The sequence below is a fragment of the Chrysoperla carnea genome, chromosome 5 (assembly GCF_905475395.1).
Source record: "Chrysoperla carnea chromosome 5, inChrCarn1.1, whole genome shotgun sequence".
Classification (NCBI taxonomy): Eukaryota; Metazoa; Arthropoda; class Insecta; order Neuroptera; family Chrysopidae; genus Chrysoperla; species Chrysoperla carnea.
Window position 1 is genome coordinate 8,368,105 of NC_058341.1, and position 23,090 is coordinate 8,391,194.

At 28.8% G+C, this 23,090-nt stretch overlaps 2 protein-coding genes across 2 annotated transcripts; both read right to left on the bottom strand.

Moving 5' to 3' along the window:
* Positions 1–3,696: 3,696 nt before the first annotated feature.
* LOC123300433 lies at positions 3,697–17,110 on the bottom strand. Its single transcript, XM_044883006.1, has 19 exons — positions 16,828–17,110; positions 14,607–14,716; positions 14,236–14,326; positions 13,985–14,170; positions 13,843–13,918; positions 13,174–13,471; positions 13,036–13,104; positions 12,571–12,739; positions 11,852–12,031; positions 11,594–11,772; positions 8,982–9,165; positions 8,417–8,526; positions 8,245–8,335; positions 7,433–7,618; positions 7,028–7,103; positions 5,201–5,498; positions 4,415–4,483; positions 4,138–4,306; positions 3,697–4,075 (listed from the first exon to the last, which is right to left on the bottom strand). The coding sequence occupies exons 1-19, from the start codon at positions 16,985–16,987 to the stop codon at positions 3,735–3,737; spliced, it is 3,042 nt and encodes a 1,013-aa protein (XP_044738941.1). The 5' UTR covers positions 16,988–17,110; the 3' UTR covers positions 3,697–3,734.
* A 2,477-nt stretch (positions 17,111–19,587) lies between these two features.
* On the bottom strand, positions 19,588–22,261 carry LOC123299905 (COP9 signalosome complex subunit 4). Its single transcript, XM_044882315.1, has 5 exons — positions 22,125–22,261; positions 21,968–22,047; positions 21,634–21,889; positions 20,040–20,716; positions 19,588–19,799 (listed from the first exon to the last, which is right to left on the bottom strand). Exons 1-5 carry the CDS (start codon positions 22,205–22,207, stop codon positions 19,666–19,668), a joined length of 1,230 nt encoding a protein of 409 aa, XP_044738250.1. The 5' UTR covers positions 22,208–22,261; the 3' UTR covers positions 19,588–19,665.
* Between the last annotated feature and the right edge of the window lie 829 nt (positions 22,262–23,090).

Genomic DNA, 23,090 nt, shown 5'->3' on the forward strand with positions numbered 1-23,090 from the left:
CGATTTTCTGGTTTCTCTACGGAATCTATGGATTTCTGGTTTGAGATATGTGAGTCTGATATCTTGAGAAAAGTATCGTTTTAGCGAAGATTTCTATATTACCACGCGTTTATTAACTTTTTCTTTAACTTACAGGCATCCGAGTAGCTTGCAAATTTGCACTCTTATCAAGGAACAAATACAACAAATAATTTAACTTTATTCTAATTCGATAATGATCAATAGGATAATATTAACAATACTTCTAATACTTTTATAATATTATCTTGAAATATTAATTCCATTCTTAACGGTTAGCTAGTGAAGTGGCGACGGTATTCGCTCTTGATGCGAAAGGTCATGTGGTCGAAGCCCATGTATGTTAATGATTTTTTTTATTATACCCAAGCAGCATACAATCTTTTACCTCTCGAGACTGAAAATTAATTAAAGTTTATTACTATTTAATATTTAGTAAATAGGGTATTTAATAAAACAAGTGAAATTTCCCTATATCTTTATCGAGTCTTCCAGAATCTTGAAAAGTTTTTCCAGGTCCCTTGAAATTCCCTTTCAAGATTCCCAGAATCATTTATCTAAGAAATTTATCTAAGAAAATGCTATTTTTCCTTACCTAATGATGCCTATTTTATAAACATTGCTAAAACAATGATATAATTTTCCCTTATAACTTTCCGTAAATTAACATATTCGTGAGACTGGAAAAAACGTCGATAAAAAATTTATTGATGTATACGTCTAAAAAAATTTATCTATAAGACAATGATGCTATTTCTCCTCCTCTAATGCAAATTTTATAAACATACTAGAGTGATACCCATCCGCTTCGCTGGGTTTAAAAGTAAAGATTGATAAAGATTGTTCTCGCTTACCTCCTTTCTATAACACTCGATATAATGGTAAGGATTTGTTTTACAAAGGTAAAATATATGTAAGGTTTTCTATTTTTGAAATGTATAATAGTAATTATTCATTGAATATATCAGAGAAGATGGCCGTGAAATATTTCATATTGACTATTTTTACAGAAATCTGTAGTTTATGGTATGGTCTCTAATCTGTAATTTATCTTTATAAATTATATCATGTGTAATTCTGATATATCAGCTATATTGCTGTACAGTTTCATTAAAAACCATTCGCTAGTTTTAGCGTGAAAGCGTAGCAAACAAACAAACAAACATGCTTACTTTCGCATTTATAATATATAGAGATTATTAATAAATTTACTAATCAAATAAATACCAATTTCATGTACCTAGAAACGAAGTAATGAAGTTCGAAAAATTTGAACAGTAAGTCGGATTTGAATGTGTTTTTCGGCATTCGGTTCGTGAGAACGTCAAGAAATTTTGTTACCTAAATTGATTTATATGAAATTAAAAATATGCAATTTGCATAACTAATTGCTTGACCGTAAATATACTAAATTCACAATTCGGTTAATAGTGATGAAAATGATTCCAAACTTGTTATTCAGGGGTTTTTTTGGGATCCCATTATTTGTGAAAACTCCAGGAAACGACGGGGATACCGTTTATCCTGAACACCAGGTACCTTAGAGAAAAATTCTGATGAAATAATCGTATTCATCGACCCCAAACACCCTCGAGTAACAAGTTTGGAATCATTTTAACCACTCTTAATCGAATTGTGATTTTAGTATATTTACGGTTAATTTAAAATGCAATTATAAAATGCAAATTGCATATTACAAAATTTCCTGATGGTCTAACGAATCGAATGCCGAAAACCGCATTCAAATCCGACTTACTGTCCAAACTTAAGACCGTTTTTAGTGTTTCGTTTCTGCGACTATAGTAGTAAATTTATTAAAAATAGTAAGCGCCTTCGGGTATGATAAACATATTATAAATAATTTTCCGCAATAACTTCCGTAAAAATCACATTCAGATTTTTAGTAAATTTCTTACACATAGCAAGCGCCTTCGGGCAGGATAAATTTAAAAGCGAGGGATTTGTTTACAATCTAATCAATTTGGATTACTGTAGTCATTTATTAATATAACGATATTGATATAGACAAGTCCACTTTTTGCAGTCTATCAAGTTCCAAGGCTACACCAAAAGGTCAGCTTACTTTTTTTTTTGTTAATATGCAAATATCTATTTTTAATTATAGTTGCCAAAAAATCGCTATAAATAGTATTTAGCGAATTGCCAAAGGAAATGGAGTTGCTATTGCTTTTGTACTGATGATGGAAGGTGCTTAGTTTTCGAAATAAAAATTCTTGGAAAATTAAAAATGAAATATTCAATAATAAGAAAAATGTGTCATTTTTTCAATCTCTGAAGCAATTCGCTAACGCAGGTCCTGCGCTACGCAAATTTCAACTTCCCATTTTTTCTAGTTTTGTAGAAAGTTTCCACCAAAGTTGGAAAATGGAAAAACAGTGATGTTAAAAAAAATAGTTAAAACAAAATTTGTTTATTAATATAAGAAACATTTTTTATATTTAAATTTTTGTTCTCTAACGGTTTACAAAGATGGGTCCTATGAAATAAAGACCCAATTGACCGATATTGCTCATTTACGAAAGCAAAATCACTTTTTTCGTTTTATTTTCGGAATACGAGACAAAGTGCGTGTAACCTGACATCGGAATCGTATTCAGTGACGAAAAAGATATCAATTTTAAAGCAAAATAAGCATTTCAAAAAAATTTTGGGTAACATATGCCCACTACTTGGTATTATTGCCCTTCTATGACTAGATTAAGTTTACTGAATGTTCCTTGGGATCTTTTAAAAAAAGTTTCATTAAAATCGGTACTGTTTCCCAACTTTTCCAATGCATCCCGGCTTATTAACTGTACTAAAAATATGAATGTTTAAAACTCTTAATTAAACAAAAAGGAATATATTGATGTCATTGTATGATATGGCCATAAAGATTATAAAACTCTATTATTATTTAATTTTTGCAAGAAAGAAAAGGGCATCAATCTTTGATTGCTTATAACTTTATAACTTTGATTGCTTATTATGGGTATGGGTATGGAGGTTAGCGGGCCATGCACGAGGATCGCGCCTCGAAACAATGGTTCAGAGCACCTAGCCAAGTAGACCCTTGTACTCTATCCCCGCTACGCTTTTCAGTGGCTATTATAACCAACTGATGTACTGAAACCCAGGATTTGCCTAGCGCTGAGTTTCCTAATTTCTTCTGGTTCGACTATGGGCGGAATAAACCATTTCCTTCGGTGCTGTATGAATAGAGAAAGTGGATCGATGTTTCTTCTGAATTTTCTCCGCATCTGTCACACACGGGAGATTGTCTTTTTCAAATCTAATGTTGGAACTTGTGCAGGTTATCATGCCCTGTGAGTAACTCTACGATGACTCTAATATCAGCTCTGTTTAGTTTCAAGATCTCCTCGGCTCTGTTACTGAGCGAGTTTCCTTTACCCATCAGGCTTTTGGCGATTCGCCTTCCCTCATAGCTGGTCCATGCCATGATTGCTTATTATGTAAATTTTAATTTAATTTAACTTTCAACTTTCAAATTTTGTTTCGTATCAAGTCATGCTCTTACATTTTTATGGATAATGTGACACGTACGATATCAATGACCCAATTCACGAAAAAAAAGGTACGAATTAAACGATTAAAAAAAAATTATAAAACTATAGAATTTTAATTGATCTAAAATTAAACAAAAAAGACCTTAAAACAAATAGAAATATATTTTACATTTTCGTTAGAATTATTGTCTATTTCCTTCGTCTAAATTTCACTTTTACACCATTTACGGGTCGCATTACTAAATCAACTTTTAATGGAATCGTTTCTAATGTATCCACAGGTTCGAGAATATATTCACGAATTACTTTTGATACAAATGATTTCATTTCTAACATTACAAAACGTTGTCCAATACAATTTCTAGAACCGGCACTAAACGGAACGTATGCGAATGGATGTCGCTGTGCTGCATTGTCTGGTAAAAAACGATCTGGATCAAATTTTTCTGGTTGATCCCAATATTTTGGATTATGATGTAAATCGTATATTGATACATATAGATATGATTCTTTTGGTATAATATATTGTCCTAGAACAGAAAACAAGTTTTGTGTAAAATTCAGTAAAATTTAGTTCCTTAAAAATGTTTACCCATTTGTAAGTCTTCTTCCAATCGCCTTCCAATTACTGGCACAGGAGGACAGAGTCGTAAACTTTCTTTGATCACTCTTTCTAAGTATTCCATGTTTTGTAGCTCCTCATACGTTGCCATTCTTGTTGAACCATGAAATATGGAATTTTGTTCTTCTAAAATTTTATCCTGCAAAAAGAAATTCAACGAATTTTTAGCAAGCAATTCTAATTTTTACAAAAAAAATCAGATGGCATTCTAAGTTAAAGAAATCAAAAATGTTTTTGTAATCTTTACCTGTACTTCTGGCTCACTTGCTAATAACATTAACATAAAGCTTATCCCCATTGAAGTTGTATCATGTCCCTGCAAAAGAATAATATAAAATGATTAAGGTAGTTCCAGCGCTAAGGCAAGTTTAGACTTCTGGTTGAAATAATTTCAACTTTGATGATAAATTTGGTTATAACTTAAATACGAATGAAATTTTTCAATATCTGCCTTATTTTCGAAATATCGAAATAATTAAACAAAATTTTCAATTTTCGATATTTTGAAAATTAATCCAGATAAGTATATCGAAAAATTGTATTCATTCTTTTCGTCTTTTATTGTCAAGTTATAACATAATTCACCATCAAAATTGAAAATATATATTTTTTTAAATTTTTGTCCCTACTACCATGGATGGAAAATATTGATTTATAATAATATTTTTTTACGAGCCTTCTTGGGCCAATATATTTCTAAGCTGGGCCATACTTTTTTAGGTTAATTTGGTTTTTTATTCAGTTCTAGAACCACTCAAATATGACAACTTTAAAAAATTTATATTACCAGTAAATAAGTAATAATTTTACTGATGACATTTTTTTTTTTAATAATAGTAATTTAGAGAAGTTAACTGGATCCTAAATGGTTCCAGTTGGTACCTTGGGATTTGTTAAGCACTTTCTGTTTCATATTGACATAAATTTCGTTTAGATTTAAGAAGAAAATATTATTATTCTAGTTGCGTATAGATTCAATATTCGACCCATTTTCTGGCTATGAACTGATCTAAAAGATCTTTTTTTGAATTACCTCAAACATAAATGTATCAACCTCTTCAACTATCCCATTATAATCGATATTTGCACCATTTTTCATTTCTGTAATTAATATATCCATCATTGGTAATAATTTTTTACCCGATGCACTTTTAATCATTTGCTGATTTCGTGTTTCCCAATTATTTAAACGTTCATCAATCACATTCAATGTGAAATTCCTTAATGTTGTAATTATTTTGGTCGTGATTTTACCCATTGAGGATAGTTCAAACAAAAATTGTGAGTAGAATATGGGCTTTGTAATACGTTCCATAAATATTTCACCAAAACTGCAAAAAGTAAATGTTTCAATTTTTATGTCAGCTCATCGAATAATTATCGAATTCTAAACTGTCGTCTTCCGAGAGGCCAAGATTGTTAAGTGCCTTTATATTAGAAGTTTCACATTCTCCGTATAGAAACTCCGGTAGCCTTTTCTCCAAAACCGAAATTAGGGTTTCTTGTTTCTGAACCTTTAAAATAAAGCAAAAATTTAAAAATAATATCGTGTTTGTAATATTTAAAATTTCTCGAGAGATTTTCTAGAAAGAAACTCGAGAAATTTTAAAGTTTATTGGTATAATTTTCAAAATTTTGCTTTATAATCGCATCAATGAATGTTTTTACTCGGCAGTCCTCAATAGCGGATTCTATTTTGATGTTTTTTTTTTTTTTTTAAATGCTTTGAGAAGGGAGAATTAATCTGAAGAAGGAAAATGTAATGTCTTTGATGTTAAAGTTTTATTCTATCTCTTATTTTTTAGGATCTATATTGACAAAGCAACCCGAAGAACAAGGTCGAATCTGATATCAGAACATGATATCCCCCATCAAACTCTGAAACTCTGAAAGTTATTTTTTAATGGTTAACTGCAAAATCAGTTATTAGCCATAATGGATTAAAATGATGCACCCAGTTATAGCCTATGTGTTATTCTGATATATGAGCTAGATTACTGTAAAGTTTCATTAAAATCCATCTAGTAGTAGCTTTTCTCGACCTGAACTTGGAGTTACCGTAAATCTAGTTAGCTAAGTATGCGTTAAGGATGTATGAGCATGATAGTGGGGGCACAAATTTAAAAATAGATATTTTCAATTTTGATGATAAATTTATATTATTACTTGACGATATAAGACGAAAAGTAAGAATAACATTTTTCGATATTTGGCTTAATTTTCAAAATATCGAAAATTGAAAATTTTGTTTCATTATTTAGCTTTCGATATTTCGAAAACCAAGACACATATCGAAAAATTTTATTCTTATTTTTCGTCTACATTCATGAAGTTATAACAAAATTCATCATCAAAGTTGAAAATAAGATAAAAATAATTTCATCCCTTAATCTACCCTGCTCTTATATCCCTTATATGGACGGAGACACTTAGTTTTTTTCTTTTCTAATTCATTGCTAATATGTTTACTTTCTATTAAAAAGTTTTTTTTTAATTTGTTTTCATTCATTCCAAATGAAAATTATCAAAAACTTCCAAAATATGTCGTTTTTGAGATTCCTCCATAAGAGCCAATGTATTTTATATCAATTTCTAATAACTTTTTTCTTAAAAATTTGCACGGATACCTAAGCTGAAATTTTAACCACATATTCTTTGAGTAAAAGACTACCTACAAACAAATTTTGGGCCTTTAAATCAAACATTGTTGTCATGCTCATACATCCTTAATATATCAACACATCTGTTGAATTTATGATCATTTTTAAACTATATATTCTAATTTGCCCTCGTTGAGCCTAAAGCTAGATACGCGTATGAATCAAAAGATAAAATTAATAAACAAAAACAATAAACTTACTGATAAATAGCATTTTTATATTTTATAAATTCTGAGTTATTATCATCAAAGTTCATTTTTATTCCCATTGTTGTTTCTAAAAGTGATAATAAATAGACAAAATTATTTCTTCTTTTATTGATAATAATGATTGATTAATAATTAATGTTCATTTTTAATATTTTATAAATAATATAATGGCGAAGTCATATTAAGTTAATCCTTTTTTATTTGCTCGTGTTTGTAAAGAAAGTTAGTACTTTTGACGCCATGTAAAATTATTGGTAAAATTAGATGGTACATATTTAATATGCAGGCTTCGCAAAGAACTACACGGCTATTTTTACAAAAAATTTTCACTTAGAAAAAAGCATTTGTTATACCCAAAACATTTATTAAAAAATACTCAAAGATAAAAATACGAACCACATAATGCGCCCAACGCATGTTCTGTTGAAATTGGAATCACATTTGTAAATGGTTTATCACATTCTTTACGGATTATTTGAACGGTACGTTCACTTTGTTCCTCAAAAACGGTCACAAATTGTTTTAAAATATTAAAATGAAATGCTGGTGTTAAAAGTTTACGTCGTGATTTCCATTTGTCACCTATATTTAAATAAAAATCCAATTATTAAAGAAAATTCTGAACTTTCTAGCAAAGTTTTGTCCTAATAATTTTCACCCTCATGGATAAACAATGATGTTTACAAAAAAATGTTTCAAATAAAAGTTGTTTTATAAAGAAACGTTTTTTTAATTTAAACTTTTGTTCTTTCTCTTACGGTTTACAAGCTGGATCTTACGGACTCAAGACCCAATTGACCTTTGTTGCTCATTTAGGAAGTCAAATTTCAGCTTGATATCTCTTTTCGTTTTTGAGTTATCGTGATGACAGACGGACAGAACGACGTACAAGCGAAAATGGACGTATTAGGTGTTTTTATGAAAACCTATACCAAAATTTTGCTTGTATCATCAATATTTCTACGCGTTACAAACTTGGGACTAAAATAAGTATACCTTGATATATATTTCATATACACAGGGTATAAAAATAAGAATTTTGTTAAGGAAAATTAAATAAGTTTCTATAGAAACCTGTGAACAAAAACTAACTTAAAACTTATTCGTTCGATTATAATCAAATCATGAGATCGGGGCTTTAGGCACTTAAAATTTAAAACATTCACGTTTTTATAACAATAATATTCAATAATAAAAATAAACAATACCATCACTTATTAATAATCCTGATCCTAACCAAAGCTCTAAAAAGTCATATGCTTCACTTTTCCGTAAATTTTTAGCACTTGAAAGTAAAACCTAAAAGATAAAGTTTTATTTAATAAATAAAATCAATTTGAAAAGAAAAACACATTTATAAAATAAAAATAGATAACTTACTTCAACATAGTCTGGTTCTGAAATAAATACTGAAAACCGATTTAGTGTCCATACTTTAAAGATTCCATTATAATGGAGACTGAGTTTTCGAAAAATACGCCAAATGTGGTCTAGAACATAAAAATTTACTAATTTTACAAACTTTTTAGTGCATATTAATTTGTTTTGGAAAAGTTTTTCTTTTGAAGTCGGTTTTCTTTTTGTTAAAAGTTTTTTTATTTTGTGTTTTTTAGTAAACCTGAAATGCACTAACTAATTTATCACTAAAAAAAGAATCATCGAAATCGGTTGGCGTGATATTGAGTTATTCATCCTCTTGTCGTGTATACTGAATGCAAATTTAAGACTTTTATGATTTTCTCATGGATATCGTTATCAGAACTCGACCAAAATGAAATGGGACCACACGAGAAGCACTAGCTTTCAAATAAATAAAGAATTATCAAAATCAGTTCACCCAGTCAAAAGTTCTGAGGTAACAAACATAAAAAAAAATACAGTCGAATTGATAACCTCCTCCGTTTTTGTTTGAAGTCGGTTAAAAAGTTTATGTTATATGTATTACCTAGAGGTCCAAGAAATGGTATAAAGTTCCCAATGAATGGTATTGATGGCGGACCAGGAATATCTTGTCCAAGTTTATATATACGATATTTCCAATGTATCGGATATTTCCATATTATTAATAATATAGTAATAATAAACACCAATATTACACTTAATAATGCTTGTGCTAAAAATTGTATAATAAAATACATTTTTCACTTGCAACAAACGAAAAACAAGAGATTATTCAAATAGAGTACTAGAGAATTAGAAATAATTTACATTATTATGTATTCAAAGTAATAGTATCAATAAATTAATAGAATTCATGCTGATAAAACTTAATTATTTATTAATAAGATTTTTTTTTTAAATATAATTATGAATATAAAAAAAAATCTAACATTTGATAAAAACTATGGACCCGTAAGCTCATAGTGAATCGAAATTTCTATGATTCTTTTTGTTTGCGATTTGAATGATTGGTAATTGAAAAAACCAGTTCAAATTTTCCAATCTATATTTTTTGAACAGCATTTATAGAACTGGCTGAGTAATGCTTAGACTATTCATTCAATAAGATAATCATTTGACAAAAAAGGATGAAATATCTGATATTAGATCAATCATGAGATCAAATTACGTCACTGACACTCAGTAACAAAGTACGCATGTAAGTAATTAAAATATTATTTTTTAACGCAAGTTAAACTTCTATTATTGCGACACTGATTCACAGCAGTCTTACAAGTACATTTTTGGAACTCCTAGCTACCAAAAGGTGGCTAACTTGCTACAGTCTCTCTAAGAAATTAAAATTTCTGAAAATTCATCGCCATAATTAGGTTCCAACTTTTTTCAAGCCATGATTAAAAACGGATTTTTCTTTATAAGCAAACTTCCCTTTATGAATTAAGGGCAGGAAAAGAATCAATGACATTTCGCTTCATTATGCGCTCACGGTCTAAAAATTACTTCTACAATTTATTATAATCACTGAAAAGTGCATAAAAATAAATAGGGTGTGCCAAATAAAAATGTCATGTTACAGTGTGTCTCAATGTCTGGCTTTAATGTGGCTCAAAATACAAGACAACATTTTTCGGGAAAGGAAAATTAAATTCGGTATTTTTTATAGGGGTATTAAAAGGGTATTTTTTAAAATGTCTTCAGAATAATTCCGAAATAAGAACTTACCGTACAGGATTTTAGGCGATGTCTCAAAAAATATTCACCAAATCGTTCAATTTGCTCGATTTTGGTATATTTGGGAGAAAATTTCAATGTATTCGAAGTATTTCAAAGACTATTCACCCAACTGTGAATATGAACCTAATTTTTCTAGTTTTTGGGTCAAAATTACCTAATAAACTAAGTTATATCAAATTCCAAGACAAAAATTTTTTTAAATTTTTCTAAAGAGATTTTTCTCGATTTTTTTGCTGCTGATTTGGACAAAAATCATTTTCTTGGGTCATTTTAACCAAGACAATAAAAAAGTTGAGTTCATTTGACAATAGGGTGACTAGTTTCTGAGGGTGATATTCTAAGGGTGATATACCGAAGCAATTTCTTCAGTCGATACCTCATAAACTTGTTGTTATTCAATGGCAAAATTAATCAGATTTTCGTGTCTTTTATTTTTAAACTTTAAAACAACATTGAGAAATAGAGATTATATTAAATAATGGTGGAAGCATCGGGAAATTAAATAGGATATTACAATTATAATATACGGTTTAAGTACCCTGCGCTTCTACCATAATAGTAGTTTAAATCGCACTTGTATTTAAAAATATCGCATTGCTTCCATGCTCCGTTTAAACATGAAAAAAAGCATAAACAATCAATTAAAACATAAATTAACAAATAAACTGACATGCAAGTGAGATTTAAATGAAAATGTGTTAAAAAATATAATTTTTCTTCAATACTACCTTGAACTGAAAAATTAAAATAAATAATTCAGCTTCCCTTTAGGCTTCACGTGTCGTTTATGTAATTAGCACCTATGATAATTATTTAATTAATCTATAAATAAATAAAGTATGCAAATAATGTGACCTCCTATTTTCAAACTTGTAATTTTCTAGACACAAGAAATCTATTGAATTGAATAAAGTAAATAATCAGGCCTCTATTTTTCTATTTTAAATTTTCTAAACACAATTTTGTTATCTTTACAGTTGGGCACAACTTTTTTTATTATAGATCATAAAAAATTACGACCTTTTGAAAAAATTATCTATTCTATTTTTAAATCAGGACAGTTAATCTTAGTTTAACAGTAGCGTACTCATATGGGCATACCGAGGTAAGAGTTGATCAGTGAAGTTATTCTTTACTGAAAATAGATTTACCATTGATTTTGTTATCCAAGTATGTGTTATGGTAATCGGAAAAATTGACCCGGAAAAAATAGGCCGATAATTTTATAAGCCCGAAGTTAGTTGGGTTGAGTTTATCGACTATAGAGGAGTTGATTGGGTTCAGAAGTTTTTGGATTTAGAAGATTTGACCTCGTAATTTTATTTAAAGAAAATTTGAAACACAGTTTTATAAAAAAATATTTATTGATAATAAAAAATCTAATTTAAATAAAAAAATAAAATAATAAATAAAAAACCATTATTTTGAATTATTATTATCATTCCGTCTACGAAATTTCACACGTAAATTATCGTTTAACGGTCGTATAACTAAATCAATTTTCATAACCACTTTACTTAAATCATCCACAGGTTCTAAAATATATTCTCGTAATATTTTTGTTACGAACGATTTCATTTCTAACATTACAAACCGTTGTCCTAAAAAAGAGAAAAAAAAATTATCATAACAAATTTTATTTCGAGTATTGTAGAATTTTACAGACTGATTTGTACAAACCTATACAATTTCTGGATCCAGCACTGAATGGAATATACGCAAATGGATGTCGCTTTGCACAATTATCAGGTAAAAATCGATCCGGATCAAATTTATATGGATCTGGCCAATAATTTGGATTATGATGTGTATCGAAAACAACGATATAAACTTGTACATCCGCCGGAATTGTGTATGGTCCTAAATAAACAATTTTTCAATAACTATATGAATATTTTTTTAAAGAATTAGTAATCATCTTTTGAAACGTGTAAACCAAGAATAAAATTTAGTCTCTTCGGTTGTTATACTTTTTTAGCTACGGATGTCTCCAGAACAGCTTCCGAACCCTGCAGATAACGGTCATGGTCTAAAATACAGAGTGGAACAAACTGAAAGCATATGCACTGCAAAAATTATTGATTGATCACTTAAAAACTGCTAGTGTGTAAAAGCAGAAATTTTTCCTGGAAGTTACTGCATCTTTTATTATTGATATCATGAGATGAACAAGCAGATATAATTGTAAAAAAATTTTTGAGAAATTTATTAAATGAACATAAAATATTTCAAACTGAAGGTTAATTGCAATTTATCATGAATTTGCAATTTAAATTTTTTCGCATCAATAACTCTCTAAAAATAAATATCCAAAGTAATAAAATTGGGCATGCACAATCAGGAAGCTTTGGGCACATAAAGAACACGGAACTTCGGAAGTTTTTTTTTTCAATACCTACCTAGTTGTACATCCTCAGTTACTTTTCGGCCGAGTACAGGAACTGCTGGATATAATCGTAAACTTTCTTTGATAACCATTTCTAAATATTTCATATTCTGTAAATCTTCATAGGTAGCTATGCGATTGTCTCCATTAAATATTTGGTTTTGTTCTTCTAAAATCTTTTCCTGAAAATGAAAACGAAATTTTGTCGAGATTCACCAAAACAAGGCGTAGTTAATATGCCGTTTAGAGGACAAATATATATTTTGATAATTGAAATAGTAGTTTCTGAAATATCCACTAAATTTTTTCAAATATTCAGCTAATTCCGAGGTGAAAACTTAATGCGTGATTGGACTATACTGCGAAAACATTACATGAAATCATTTTTAAATGAAAATATCATTATCAAAGGTCTAAATTAAAAAGAAGTAGTATTTGATATCTTATACCGTTTTATTTGTATTTTAAATTTTCGTACCTGTACTTCAGGATGTTGTGCTAATAGCATCAATAAAAAGCTCAAACCCATTGAAGTCGTATCATGCCCCTGTAAAACAAATAACAACGAATATTACATCATCAAAGACTTTGGCTTTTGAAACTAAATTTAATTTACTTCAAACATAAACGTATCAACTTCTTCACGTATTCCATCATAATTAATATCACCACCGTTTTTCATTTCCGTAATAAGTATATCCAACATTGGATAAAGTTGTTTCCCTGACGCACTTGTCATAATTTTCTTTTGTTCGTCATCCCAACTAGCTAATCGTTCATCGATTACTCTCAAAGTGAATTTTTTTAATATGCCATATAATTTCTTTGTAACGCGTGCCATTGGAGTAAAAGAATATATCTTTTCAGAGTACAAAAGTGGATTTTTCACACGATCCATAAATAAATGACCAAATCTGAAAATAAAACAATTGAAAACAAACAATTAACGTAGTTATTTGTTTAAATACCATGTATAGACAGTATTGATTATCGAATGGTTTTTTTTTCATATTTTATTCAACTAGGCAATTTGTATGACGTAAATGTAATAAAATGCTATAAAAATATCGTAAAAGAACGAAGAATGATATTCTGGGATTTTTGATTATTCTAAAAATGATTCTTTGCCAAAATGGAGACAAAAAACGACTTCAGCTAAAAAATTAGCTAAATTTTAGTGTTTGTTCAACCAATCAAGGGGTTCAACGACAGCAAGCCAGAAGGGAAACACATTCAGAAGTACCTACAGCAAATGTTTAGAATCCACGCTTGTAAAAATACTTACTGATAAATAGCTTCTTTATATCTGTTAAAATCCTGTAAATTTTCATAATTATCCATTTTAATTCCCATTGTAGTTTCTACAACAAAAACAATATCCTGTTTAAAACCATACAAATTCATTTTTTTGCCATATTATTACCAACCACATAATGCGCACAACGCATGCTCCGCAGCCAAAGGAATCACATTTGTGTATGGTTTATCACATTCTTCTCGGATCATTTTTACCGTTCGATCACTTTGTTCCTCAAAAACATTTATAAATTGTTTTAAAATATGAAAATGAAATGCTGGCGTTAAAATCTTTCGTCGAGATTTCCATTTTTCACCTATATAAAAAGACAGTTTTGTGAATTTTTAAATAAACACTTGCGTAATAAATTTTTATGCTCACCGCCACTGATTAATAAACCCTGTCCTAGCCAACTTTCTAATAAGTTATATGGTTCACTTTTCTCAATATTTTTGGTACTTGATAATATAATCTAAAAGAAATATTCAATTAAAAATTTTGGAAAAAAAATTATTCATGACTTTTCTAACAATTTTCTTGAAAAGTATAAGGCATTGGGTTCTAAAATTATCTTTTTTTTTCATCCCGTTACAATAATAGGATATTTTTTAGAGAAGTGGTTTATTTCGGCAACCGTTTTAGAATTAATTTGCAAACTCGGAAAATGCTCTGGCAACCTCAAATTAAGTAGGCCACAGACATAACTTTTGAATTTTCTGCACGACCGGGACCATTGAAATGTAGTTACTAACCTCATTATAATTTGGATCTGATATAAATATAGCACAACGATTCCCAGCCCAAATTTTATACAATCCATCATATTCAATAGCTAAATTACGTGCATGTTTCCATATAACATCTGAAAAAGTAAGAAAAAATTAGCTTAAAAAACCTATTCTTTTCAATTTATTCTTGAAAATTCCACCCTAAAAATTGAAACGGAAGTCTCAAATAATTTCGTCACTTAACGAGGAACGTCATTTAGGTACCGGAAAATTTAAAATACAGTTTTAACACAACGTTATGAGAAAAAACCTAAAGCTATTAAGTCAATATGGTATCCCTCTAAATTGCGATATAATTGCCTATTTGTAGTTTTACCGTGATTCCACAACGCTTGAAAAGGTATTTAGTATTAATTACATGAGATAAAATTATGGTACGGAACCATTTCTGTCGAAATAAAGATGCGACTAGTGATGAAATATGATATGCCAATAATTAAAGTACTTTCGATTACACATTAAAATTAATTAATTTTTTTTTTAAGTTCAATAGGAAAAAAAATTCTTAATTACTGTTTTTTTTACTTTTAAACCACAAAAAAAGACAATAATAATAATTAACAGCAAATTAATTAAGTATTTATTTATTTATTCATTTTAGGCATGCCATTGTACATTTCAAAATAATCGGAAGTGCTAATTTATTTTTTTGACTTCCTTCACTAGAATATTTTTAAAAACCATTTTTATAGGTACTTAAAAATACGGGTATGCGGGTCGATTTTGTAATTCTGGTTGTCATTGGCACCCTTTTGGTATGGAGCCATAAAACCGTGATATTTATAAAAACATATCATCCATTTACCGTTTTCCCATAAAACCAATATTAAATATGCCTGCTTTTGAATTCATTCATTTATTTAAGCAATCGGGCAACCTCCCCCTAAAATTTTCAGGATTCATTTAGACTTAGTCCAACTACATATAAAATAAACAACCAAGCCTTTTATCCAACATTGCCCCTGCGCTAGTACATCCTTAAGAAGCCATGGTCAAGAATCAGCGAAGGTCTATCATTTTAAAAATAACTATCGTATTTAATAATTACATATATCTACTATTATTGTAACAATTAATTTTGTATAAAAAAAAGTTGTAAACATTATAAACAAAGTCCAGATTTACATTTGCATACATTTATTCTTAATACAAAAAAAGGAATACAGTGATTAGATATTAAAGCAATTTATCCTTGACTAATAGACAGGAGTGCAAAGTTAATCACCATAAAAATAAAAGACGCTATCAATTTTGCAAATGACATAGTCACATAGTTAGAAATATTTATTAATTCCTGTTAACAAAATCCATTACCATCAATGAATAATTTCTTATTTTCTGTCCAAAGCCTTGTAATTTTGTTAAGGCAGTACGAACGCCAAGGCAATTTTAGACTTGTGGTTGAAATTATTTGTAATTATTCTAAATTGTGATTATGAATTTTATTATAGCTTGATGAATGTTGACGAAAAATAAGAATAACATTTTTCGATATCTGCCCTTGGTTTTCGAAATATCGAAAGCTAAATAATTAAACAAAATTTTCAATTTTCGATATTTTGAAAATTACTCGAAAATATTAGATTCAAAGGCACATAGTTTATACTGGCATTTGGACAAAAATGGTCTTTATAGAAAAACAAACTGCTTTTATTGGATTTATGGGAAACATTTTTTCGAAAAGTGCCTGGATTTGCCAGAAACAATCATACGAAATAACAATTTTGATACGAAAAAAACAATTTTGGGTAAAACTTTTCAGTCCGTTTTTGTCTAAACTGTTTGGAACAATTATTTTACAATTTTAATCAATAACAACTTTCTAATTTAAAGTATTCATCTATCGATTACCAGGTATAGAATAGAGTGAGCTCTTCATTGAGTTTGAAAACGTAGGTCAAGTTTAATGTCTGCGTAAGATGTACGCCTACACGCCCAACAGTTTTCGCTTAATGTATTTTTATCAATAAAAGTTATTTTTCTAATTTCAAGCAAATGTCAACTTAAAAAAGCACCCACTGAAAACGCTTCTTATAAACATCTCAAAAATTTTAATTCCAGATAAAAGCTATCTAAAAATGGTTTAAAATATTAATTATATTCTAAAAAAAAAATGCATGCCGATTTATAGAAACAAAACTTTTAGAATCCGAAAAAAATAAATAAATAATCTAAAATAATTTACCTAAAGTACCCACATAAGGCAAAATATTTCCAACAAATGGTATTGACGGTGGACCAGGAATATCTTTTACATGTTTATATATTCGTAGTTGCCAATGTTCCCGATTCGCCCATAAAATTAACGCCAACACAAATAAAATTAAACCAATCACTAAATACATTATCCACGAAATTATTTTAAGTTTTTACTAAAATTTGTATTCTTAATTTGTTTATCAACATTTGAACGCGTCTTGCCTCTCGTGGATTATATGATTAATTAAAGGACCTTGATAAAAATTTAATTTTACTATTATTGGTTCTTTTATACTGAAAGATTATTCAAATTTTGTATCTATAATCGTGTGTAGATTTTTAAGTGGGATTAAAAAATAAATAAAATGTAGTGGAGTCACTGAGTAGATAAAAAATAACAACACATTTTTCTTAAAATCAAGTATTGCATTTAGACAAGAGTACTTTTATGCTTTAAAAGTTTAAACTGATCAAAAAATACAAAAATGTACAAAATTTTATGCTTCGCATCTTCCTCCCCTTGTTTATCGATCGATTTTTACTTATTAACGAACTTATGACCATTCAATTCTTCTTGGTACCAAATTTTATTCAAATCGGGCTTAAATTGCGACCGTTTAACGGTGGTCATTTTTGACATCTATTAAGTAGGATCGATGAATATTTGAGTTTCCTTGCGGAAAAAATTGAGGAAACTCAATTTGCTAAAAAGTGGAATACTTTTTATACATGTATATATGAAATATATCAAGGTATCCTAAGATTAGTCCCAAGTTTGTAACGCTTAAAAATATTGATGCTACAAAAGGTTATTAGGTTATCCGTCTGTCTGTCATCACGATAACTCAAAAACGAAAACAGATATTAAGCTGATATTTTTATAGCGTGCTCAGGACGTAAGCCGTTAGAGATAGTAAGCCGGGCTGCATCTTGTAAGCCGTTAGAGATAGAACAAAAGTTTTAATGTAAAAAAAGTTCCTTATAAAAAAATAAACAACTTTTGTTTGAAACATTTTTTCGTAAACATCAGTCTTTCTGGTTTTCTGCCGCTTGTATTTTTTCTGGAAGTCGATAAAATCGTTTAGACTTCCATAATTAGTATATAAAGTCGAAATTTTCAATATGGTTACTCATCAAATTTTACGCTCATAATACCTACAATTGTTATTTTAAAAATTATCTAATTCTTTGACTCCACTAATTAATTGTATAGAAAAAAACATTTCACTTTTAATTAATAAAAATACATCATTTTCCAACGGTAATTTTCCAACGGTATAAGTAGACACACGAAAGGTGGATTCAACTGAATGATTTAAGAAAATAATAATAAATGCTTTTATAAAAAGCTCTCAAAATTCAAATGTATCATGTATTTTTAATTCTTTTATTCAAATTTACATACAACATAAAACATATTAATTATAACCGGTTTTTTTTACCTCTATACTTGAACTACGTCGGAATATTAACCCCAATTCGTTTAGGTTTATTATTCTGTGTTAAAAACATCATGTATCTATATAAATATTTACCTAGAATTCGAACAAATACCTTTTTAACATTAAGTTTAGGAAATTTCTAACACGGCCTAACTAGTACCTATATTTACATGACAAATTGTCCATAATGTTTAAAAAATAATAAAAATGAGAAGGGTTTCAAAAAAGGTATAAAAATATTGGACTTTAAGAAGTAGGAGGTCATTTGCTTTCAAGGTCAAGGAATTATGTATTCTTAATTATAATCAAAGTGATTTGAATTACAATTAGTCTATGATTTTATGATTTTATTACTCATATATTATTTGTTATATATGATATTCATTACTCAAATGTATTGTAAGTTGCCTATACTTAATATCATATATTATTTATTATATATGATTTTCTTTACTCAAATGTATTGTAAGTTGCCTATACTTAATATCATATATTATTTATTATATATGATTTTCATTACTCAAATGTATTGTAAGTTGCATATAGTTAATATCAAAAAACATCCCAACTTTTTCTTTAAATTTCTAAATCATAGACTAATAAATATTTTATCCGAATATTTTCTCAATATTTTACACTTAATATTTTCTTTAACTCTCAATATTTTATCCAAATTTCTTATAAACTTATTAATTAAATATTTTTAAAATTGAATAATAATATTTACATTCTTGAAAATCATTCTGATAAAACGATAGATTTATAATATACATGATTCTATATAGAAGTTTATTATTTCAGTCTATGAATAATATTTGATTGTATTCCTACTCATATAATTTTCTTACTATTCAAAGACAATAGGTAATAAGTTATTCTGAATATTATGAGTAAACAGTAGGTCTGTTATTTCGAATATTTTCATTTAATTTATGACGTAACCTAGAATTGGATAGATTTAATTTTTCTCTTAATATTAATAAAGTATCTTCCTCTTTGTTAAATTAGGAGTTTTAAATGATTATATTTTGTGTATCATCTCATTTACTTCTCGTAGAACTCTTCACTAGTCGCTGGATGATACAAAGAGCATACACCTCAATGGGAAAACATACCTACCTATTGTCTCAGTATCGTGAATCCTATCAAATTTTTTACTTACCTTGCACGTGCACCTGTAAACAAACCTGCAAAAAAAAACAGCAAAAGTTTCGTTCTTGTTTGAGATTGGAAAATACAAAACCTATTATCTCCTTTCCTGTTATCAATTTTTGGAAAATGATTTCAAAATAAAAAGACATTCATGTGATAAGTATTGTGTTTATTAATCGAACAAAATTAATACAAAAAAATTATTTATGAGCAAAAAACATGAATTATATTTAATGAACCATTTCATTTTCCATCACTTTTGAAATCCATTCTGGCTCTGAATTTGATATTTTCTCGATAATTGAGTTGACTTGATAGCATAATGATTGTATTTGTTTATCCCATTGAGGTAAAACTTCTCTAGCTAAAATATAAAAAGAAAATGTCAGTTTTTATGACGATATTCAAACTTGTCGTTACGGGTTAAATGATCCCCTTTATATTGGTTAAAATGATCTCTATTTTGTGTGTAAGATTAAACTAATCAAAAGAAATTGGAATGCCAATATTGCAACTCTTGGCTGTAAATTACATTTTTTCCCCAGGGGGATTATTTTGAGACACCCTGCTCTACTTGGCTCATTTAATCCCTTTATGAACTTACTTTCAAAATGAACAATCGAATCAATCTGATCAATATAACCATTCATTCGAGATTCTGTAATCATTTGTGATGCAATTTTCTCAGCTTTAATTGGCGGTATCTCCAATAAAGCACCAAGCTCTTCAAACGTAATATTATTATACAATTTGCTGGCCGATAATAAATTATGTTCAATAATAGCCCGATCCAAAATTGTGGAACCATCAATTGTACAAGCTTTTTGATGTGGTTGAAGTAAAGCTTCAAATTCTTGTAGCTCAGATTTACGAATAATACGATCCAAATACATTTTCTCTAGGATGGAATACGCTGGTAATTGTTGACAACGTTCGTCTTTGAAAAGTGTCGCTAACATACGGCTTCGTTGTTGTCCAGCCGATGCTAATACCGTACAGATAAGGGCGTTACGTAAAGCGGTTAATCGTTCATCTTCGTGTATGATGACTCGATACGATAACTCATTGTATCTTTGAGCGGCTTCAATGAATTTTCGACGATAATCTAGTACACGAGCATAGCATACTTTGTAATATATTTGGAGTTGTTCATTTTTTGATTCGGCTTGAAGAAGTGATGCACGATTTATGAATGCTTCCGCTTGAACTGGATCATCGTCTTCTAAATATAGACGGGCGATTTTTAAGTAAGTGTCTAATTTATAATCCACGGAATATTGTCTGTAACATGAAAACGTTATTTTAAACAAATCATTTTTGAATAATTAAAGTTTAAAATTCATAAAAATCCATTTCTTTGACTAGTAGACAAATATTTTCTATGAAATAGCCTAAAATCGATTTGAAAAATCTCTCTTTATAATGGATTTTTGACGATATCTCCGAGATTATGTATCCAATCTTCAAATAAATACGAATTATGTTCTTTTTGGGGATTTTTCTTGAATAAATAGAGTCCAAATTCATAAAAATCCAGTTTAATTGTCTAGTAGACAAATATTTTCTAAGAAATAGCTTAAAACCGATTCGAATATTCTCTCTTTATAATGGATTTTGGACGATATTATGTATCCAATCTTCAAATAAACACGATTTTTGTATTTTTGGAGGTTTTTGTGGATAATTAGAGTCAAAACTGATAGAAATTCAGTTTGTTTGGCTATTAGACAAATATGTTCCAAGAAATATCCTAAAATCGATTCAAAAAAGCTCTCTTTACAATGGATTTTGGACCATATCTCCAAAACTAGGTATCCAATCAACCAATAAACACGATTTTTGTATTTTATGGGTCAAAATTACCTTAGACACCGAGTTTTATCAAAATAGGAGACAACAAATTTTGCTCGAATTTTTTGAATTTTCCTAAGGGGTACCCCTTTAAAAAAATCCAAAAATTCACAAAAAAAATTATTTGTTTTGGAATTTGATAAAACTTGGTTTCTAGAGCATTTTTGACCCAAAAAATTCAAAAATAGGATTCATTTAACAATTAATCGAGTATTTTCTATGATATCGCCCGAAATATTGAATAAAGTCATATATTTTTGATATTTTCGATGGTGCCTCGAGAACTACTGATCTTAAAGTCAAAGCAACTAGATTTTAGGGTTTATAATTCCCAGATAAAAACTTACTTTTGGCCTGTCTCCAAAGGTATTCCAACCAGAACATTTGCAGCTTCTTTCCAACATTGATTCCGTTCATAAATATTAGCTAAATGTTGTCGAATACTAGCCACCTGTTCCTCAAATGAAATAACCCGTGGTTGAACTTTATCCAACGTATAATGTGATACAACTTTCGATTCATTATCTGGTAGATTTGTTAACTGTGTACTAACATCGGTTAAAATTTGCCGTGAAATAACTAAACTCACATTCTCGTTTACAACTAAAACATTCAGAAAAAAAAGAGAAATCATATAACATTAATTTTCTTTATGTTTAGTTGTAAATGTAAATTACGTACTTGCTTCAATAAACACTTGCAAAGCCTCAATAAGTTCACTTCCTGAACTCGTTAATATCGATTCAAGAGTACTCCGGTATCTGAAAAAAAATTTATTTAAAACGTAAAATTTCACAAATATCTACTCCAAGATCAAAAAAAGGTTTTTGAAACTTACTTATCGGCTTGGTCTTTATGAGAACCTGCAGAATTGGCAATATTAATAAGTTGTTGTCTGACAGAATTTGCTGTCACTGCCATTTCTATTCGATTTATTTTTTAAAAAATAAATTGCATAAAAATATCATATGTAAACCATTGGGGTGCATTCAGATCAAACTCACTGTTTTCATTTATTTGTCTGTCATTCAAGCTTTTAACCTCAAGAAAAATACTAATAAAAGAAAATTATGAGAAATACATTTAATAGTATAGTTTAAATATAGAAAGTAAGAAAGTAATTTTATACTTTTCACAGGAATAGATTAATGGTCAATGAAATAAGTAAAAATAAGTTAAGAGTTATCTTGGGTGTTTGAATTACTATTCTTGTTTTATTCTTAATTTATTGACTGAACTAAAAGAACTGTCGCTGACTTGGCTAGAAAATATCAGTTTGACCCTCAAAAATTCAATGTTGTTGGCCTACTCTTTATGGTCTGGCAAAATCCTCACTGAATTAACCTACAAATTCTTAAGGTTTCAATTCGTATCTTAGACACTAATTTGTTCCAAGATGATTCAGTAAATCATCTCTTAACAAATCATGTTAACAAGGAAATAGAAAATTCCGATATAAAGAATTTTATTGGGGAAAGATATACTACATAAATGGAATCTAATTTAGAAGATCGGGCTAGATAGTCAAGAGATGCCTAATGAGCTTTATGGCTTAAAGTATGTCGAATTTGCTTTAATGCTTAGGTTAAATAAAATTTTCCAAGAAATACATTCTAGACGGCAGATTAGTTATCCCAAAATTTGTTCAACATTACACTACAAGATGGCTGATAAAATATTGCTAGTTTGGAATTTAAAAAAAAGATAACGATTGAAGACTTTAATCGAAACTAAATAGAAATAAAAGTATTTTTAATAATAATTAAAAATATGTAAATATTGATTAATAATTACAATATTATTG

Bases quoted from the DNA above. Each gene is read 5' to 3' on its own strand.
- LOC123300433 (XM_044883006.1), bottom strand. From the start codon at position 16,987: ATGTATTTAGTGATTGGTTTAATTTTATTTGTGTTGGCGTTAATTTTA. The intron at 13,919-13,984 runs GTTGGTAATAAT...TTTTTGTTGTAG, and splicing joins TGCGTTGTGCGCATTATGTG to AAACTACAATGGGAATTAAA. The intron at 8,527-8,981 runs GTAATACATATA...TTTATGTTCTAG, and splicing joins ACCATTTCTTGGACCTCTAG to ACCACATTTGGCGTATTTTT.
- LOC123299905 (XM_044882315.1), bottom strand. From the start codon at position 22,207: ATGGCAGTGACAGCAAATTCTGTCAGACAACAACTTATTAATATTGCC. The intron at 21,890-21,967 runs GTACGTAATTTA...TGAATGTTTTAG, and splicing joins GCAAGTGTTTATTGAAGCAA to TTGTAAACGAGAATGTGAGT. The intron at 19,800-20,039 runs GTAAGTTCATAA...TTTATATTTTAG, and splicing joins TTCGATTGTTCATTTTGAAA to CTAGAGAAGTTTTACCTCAA.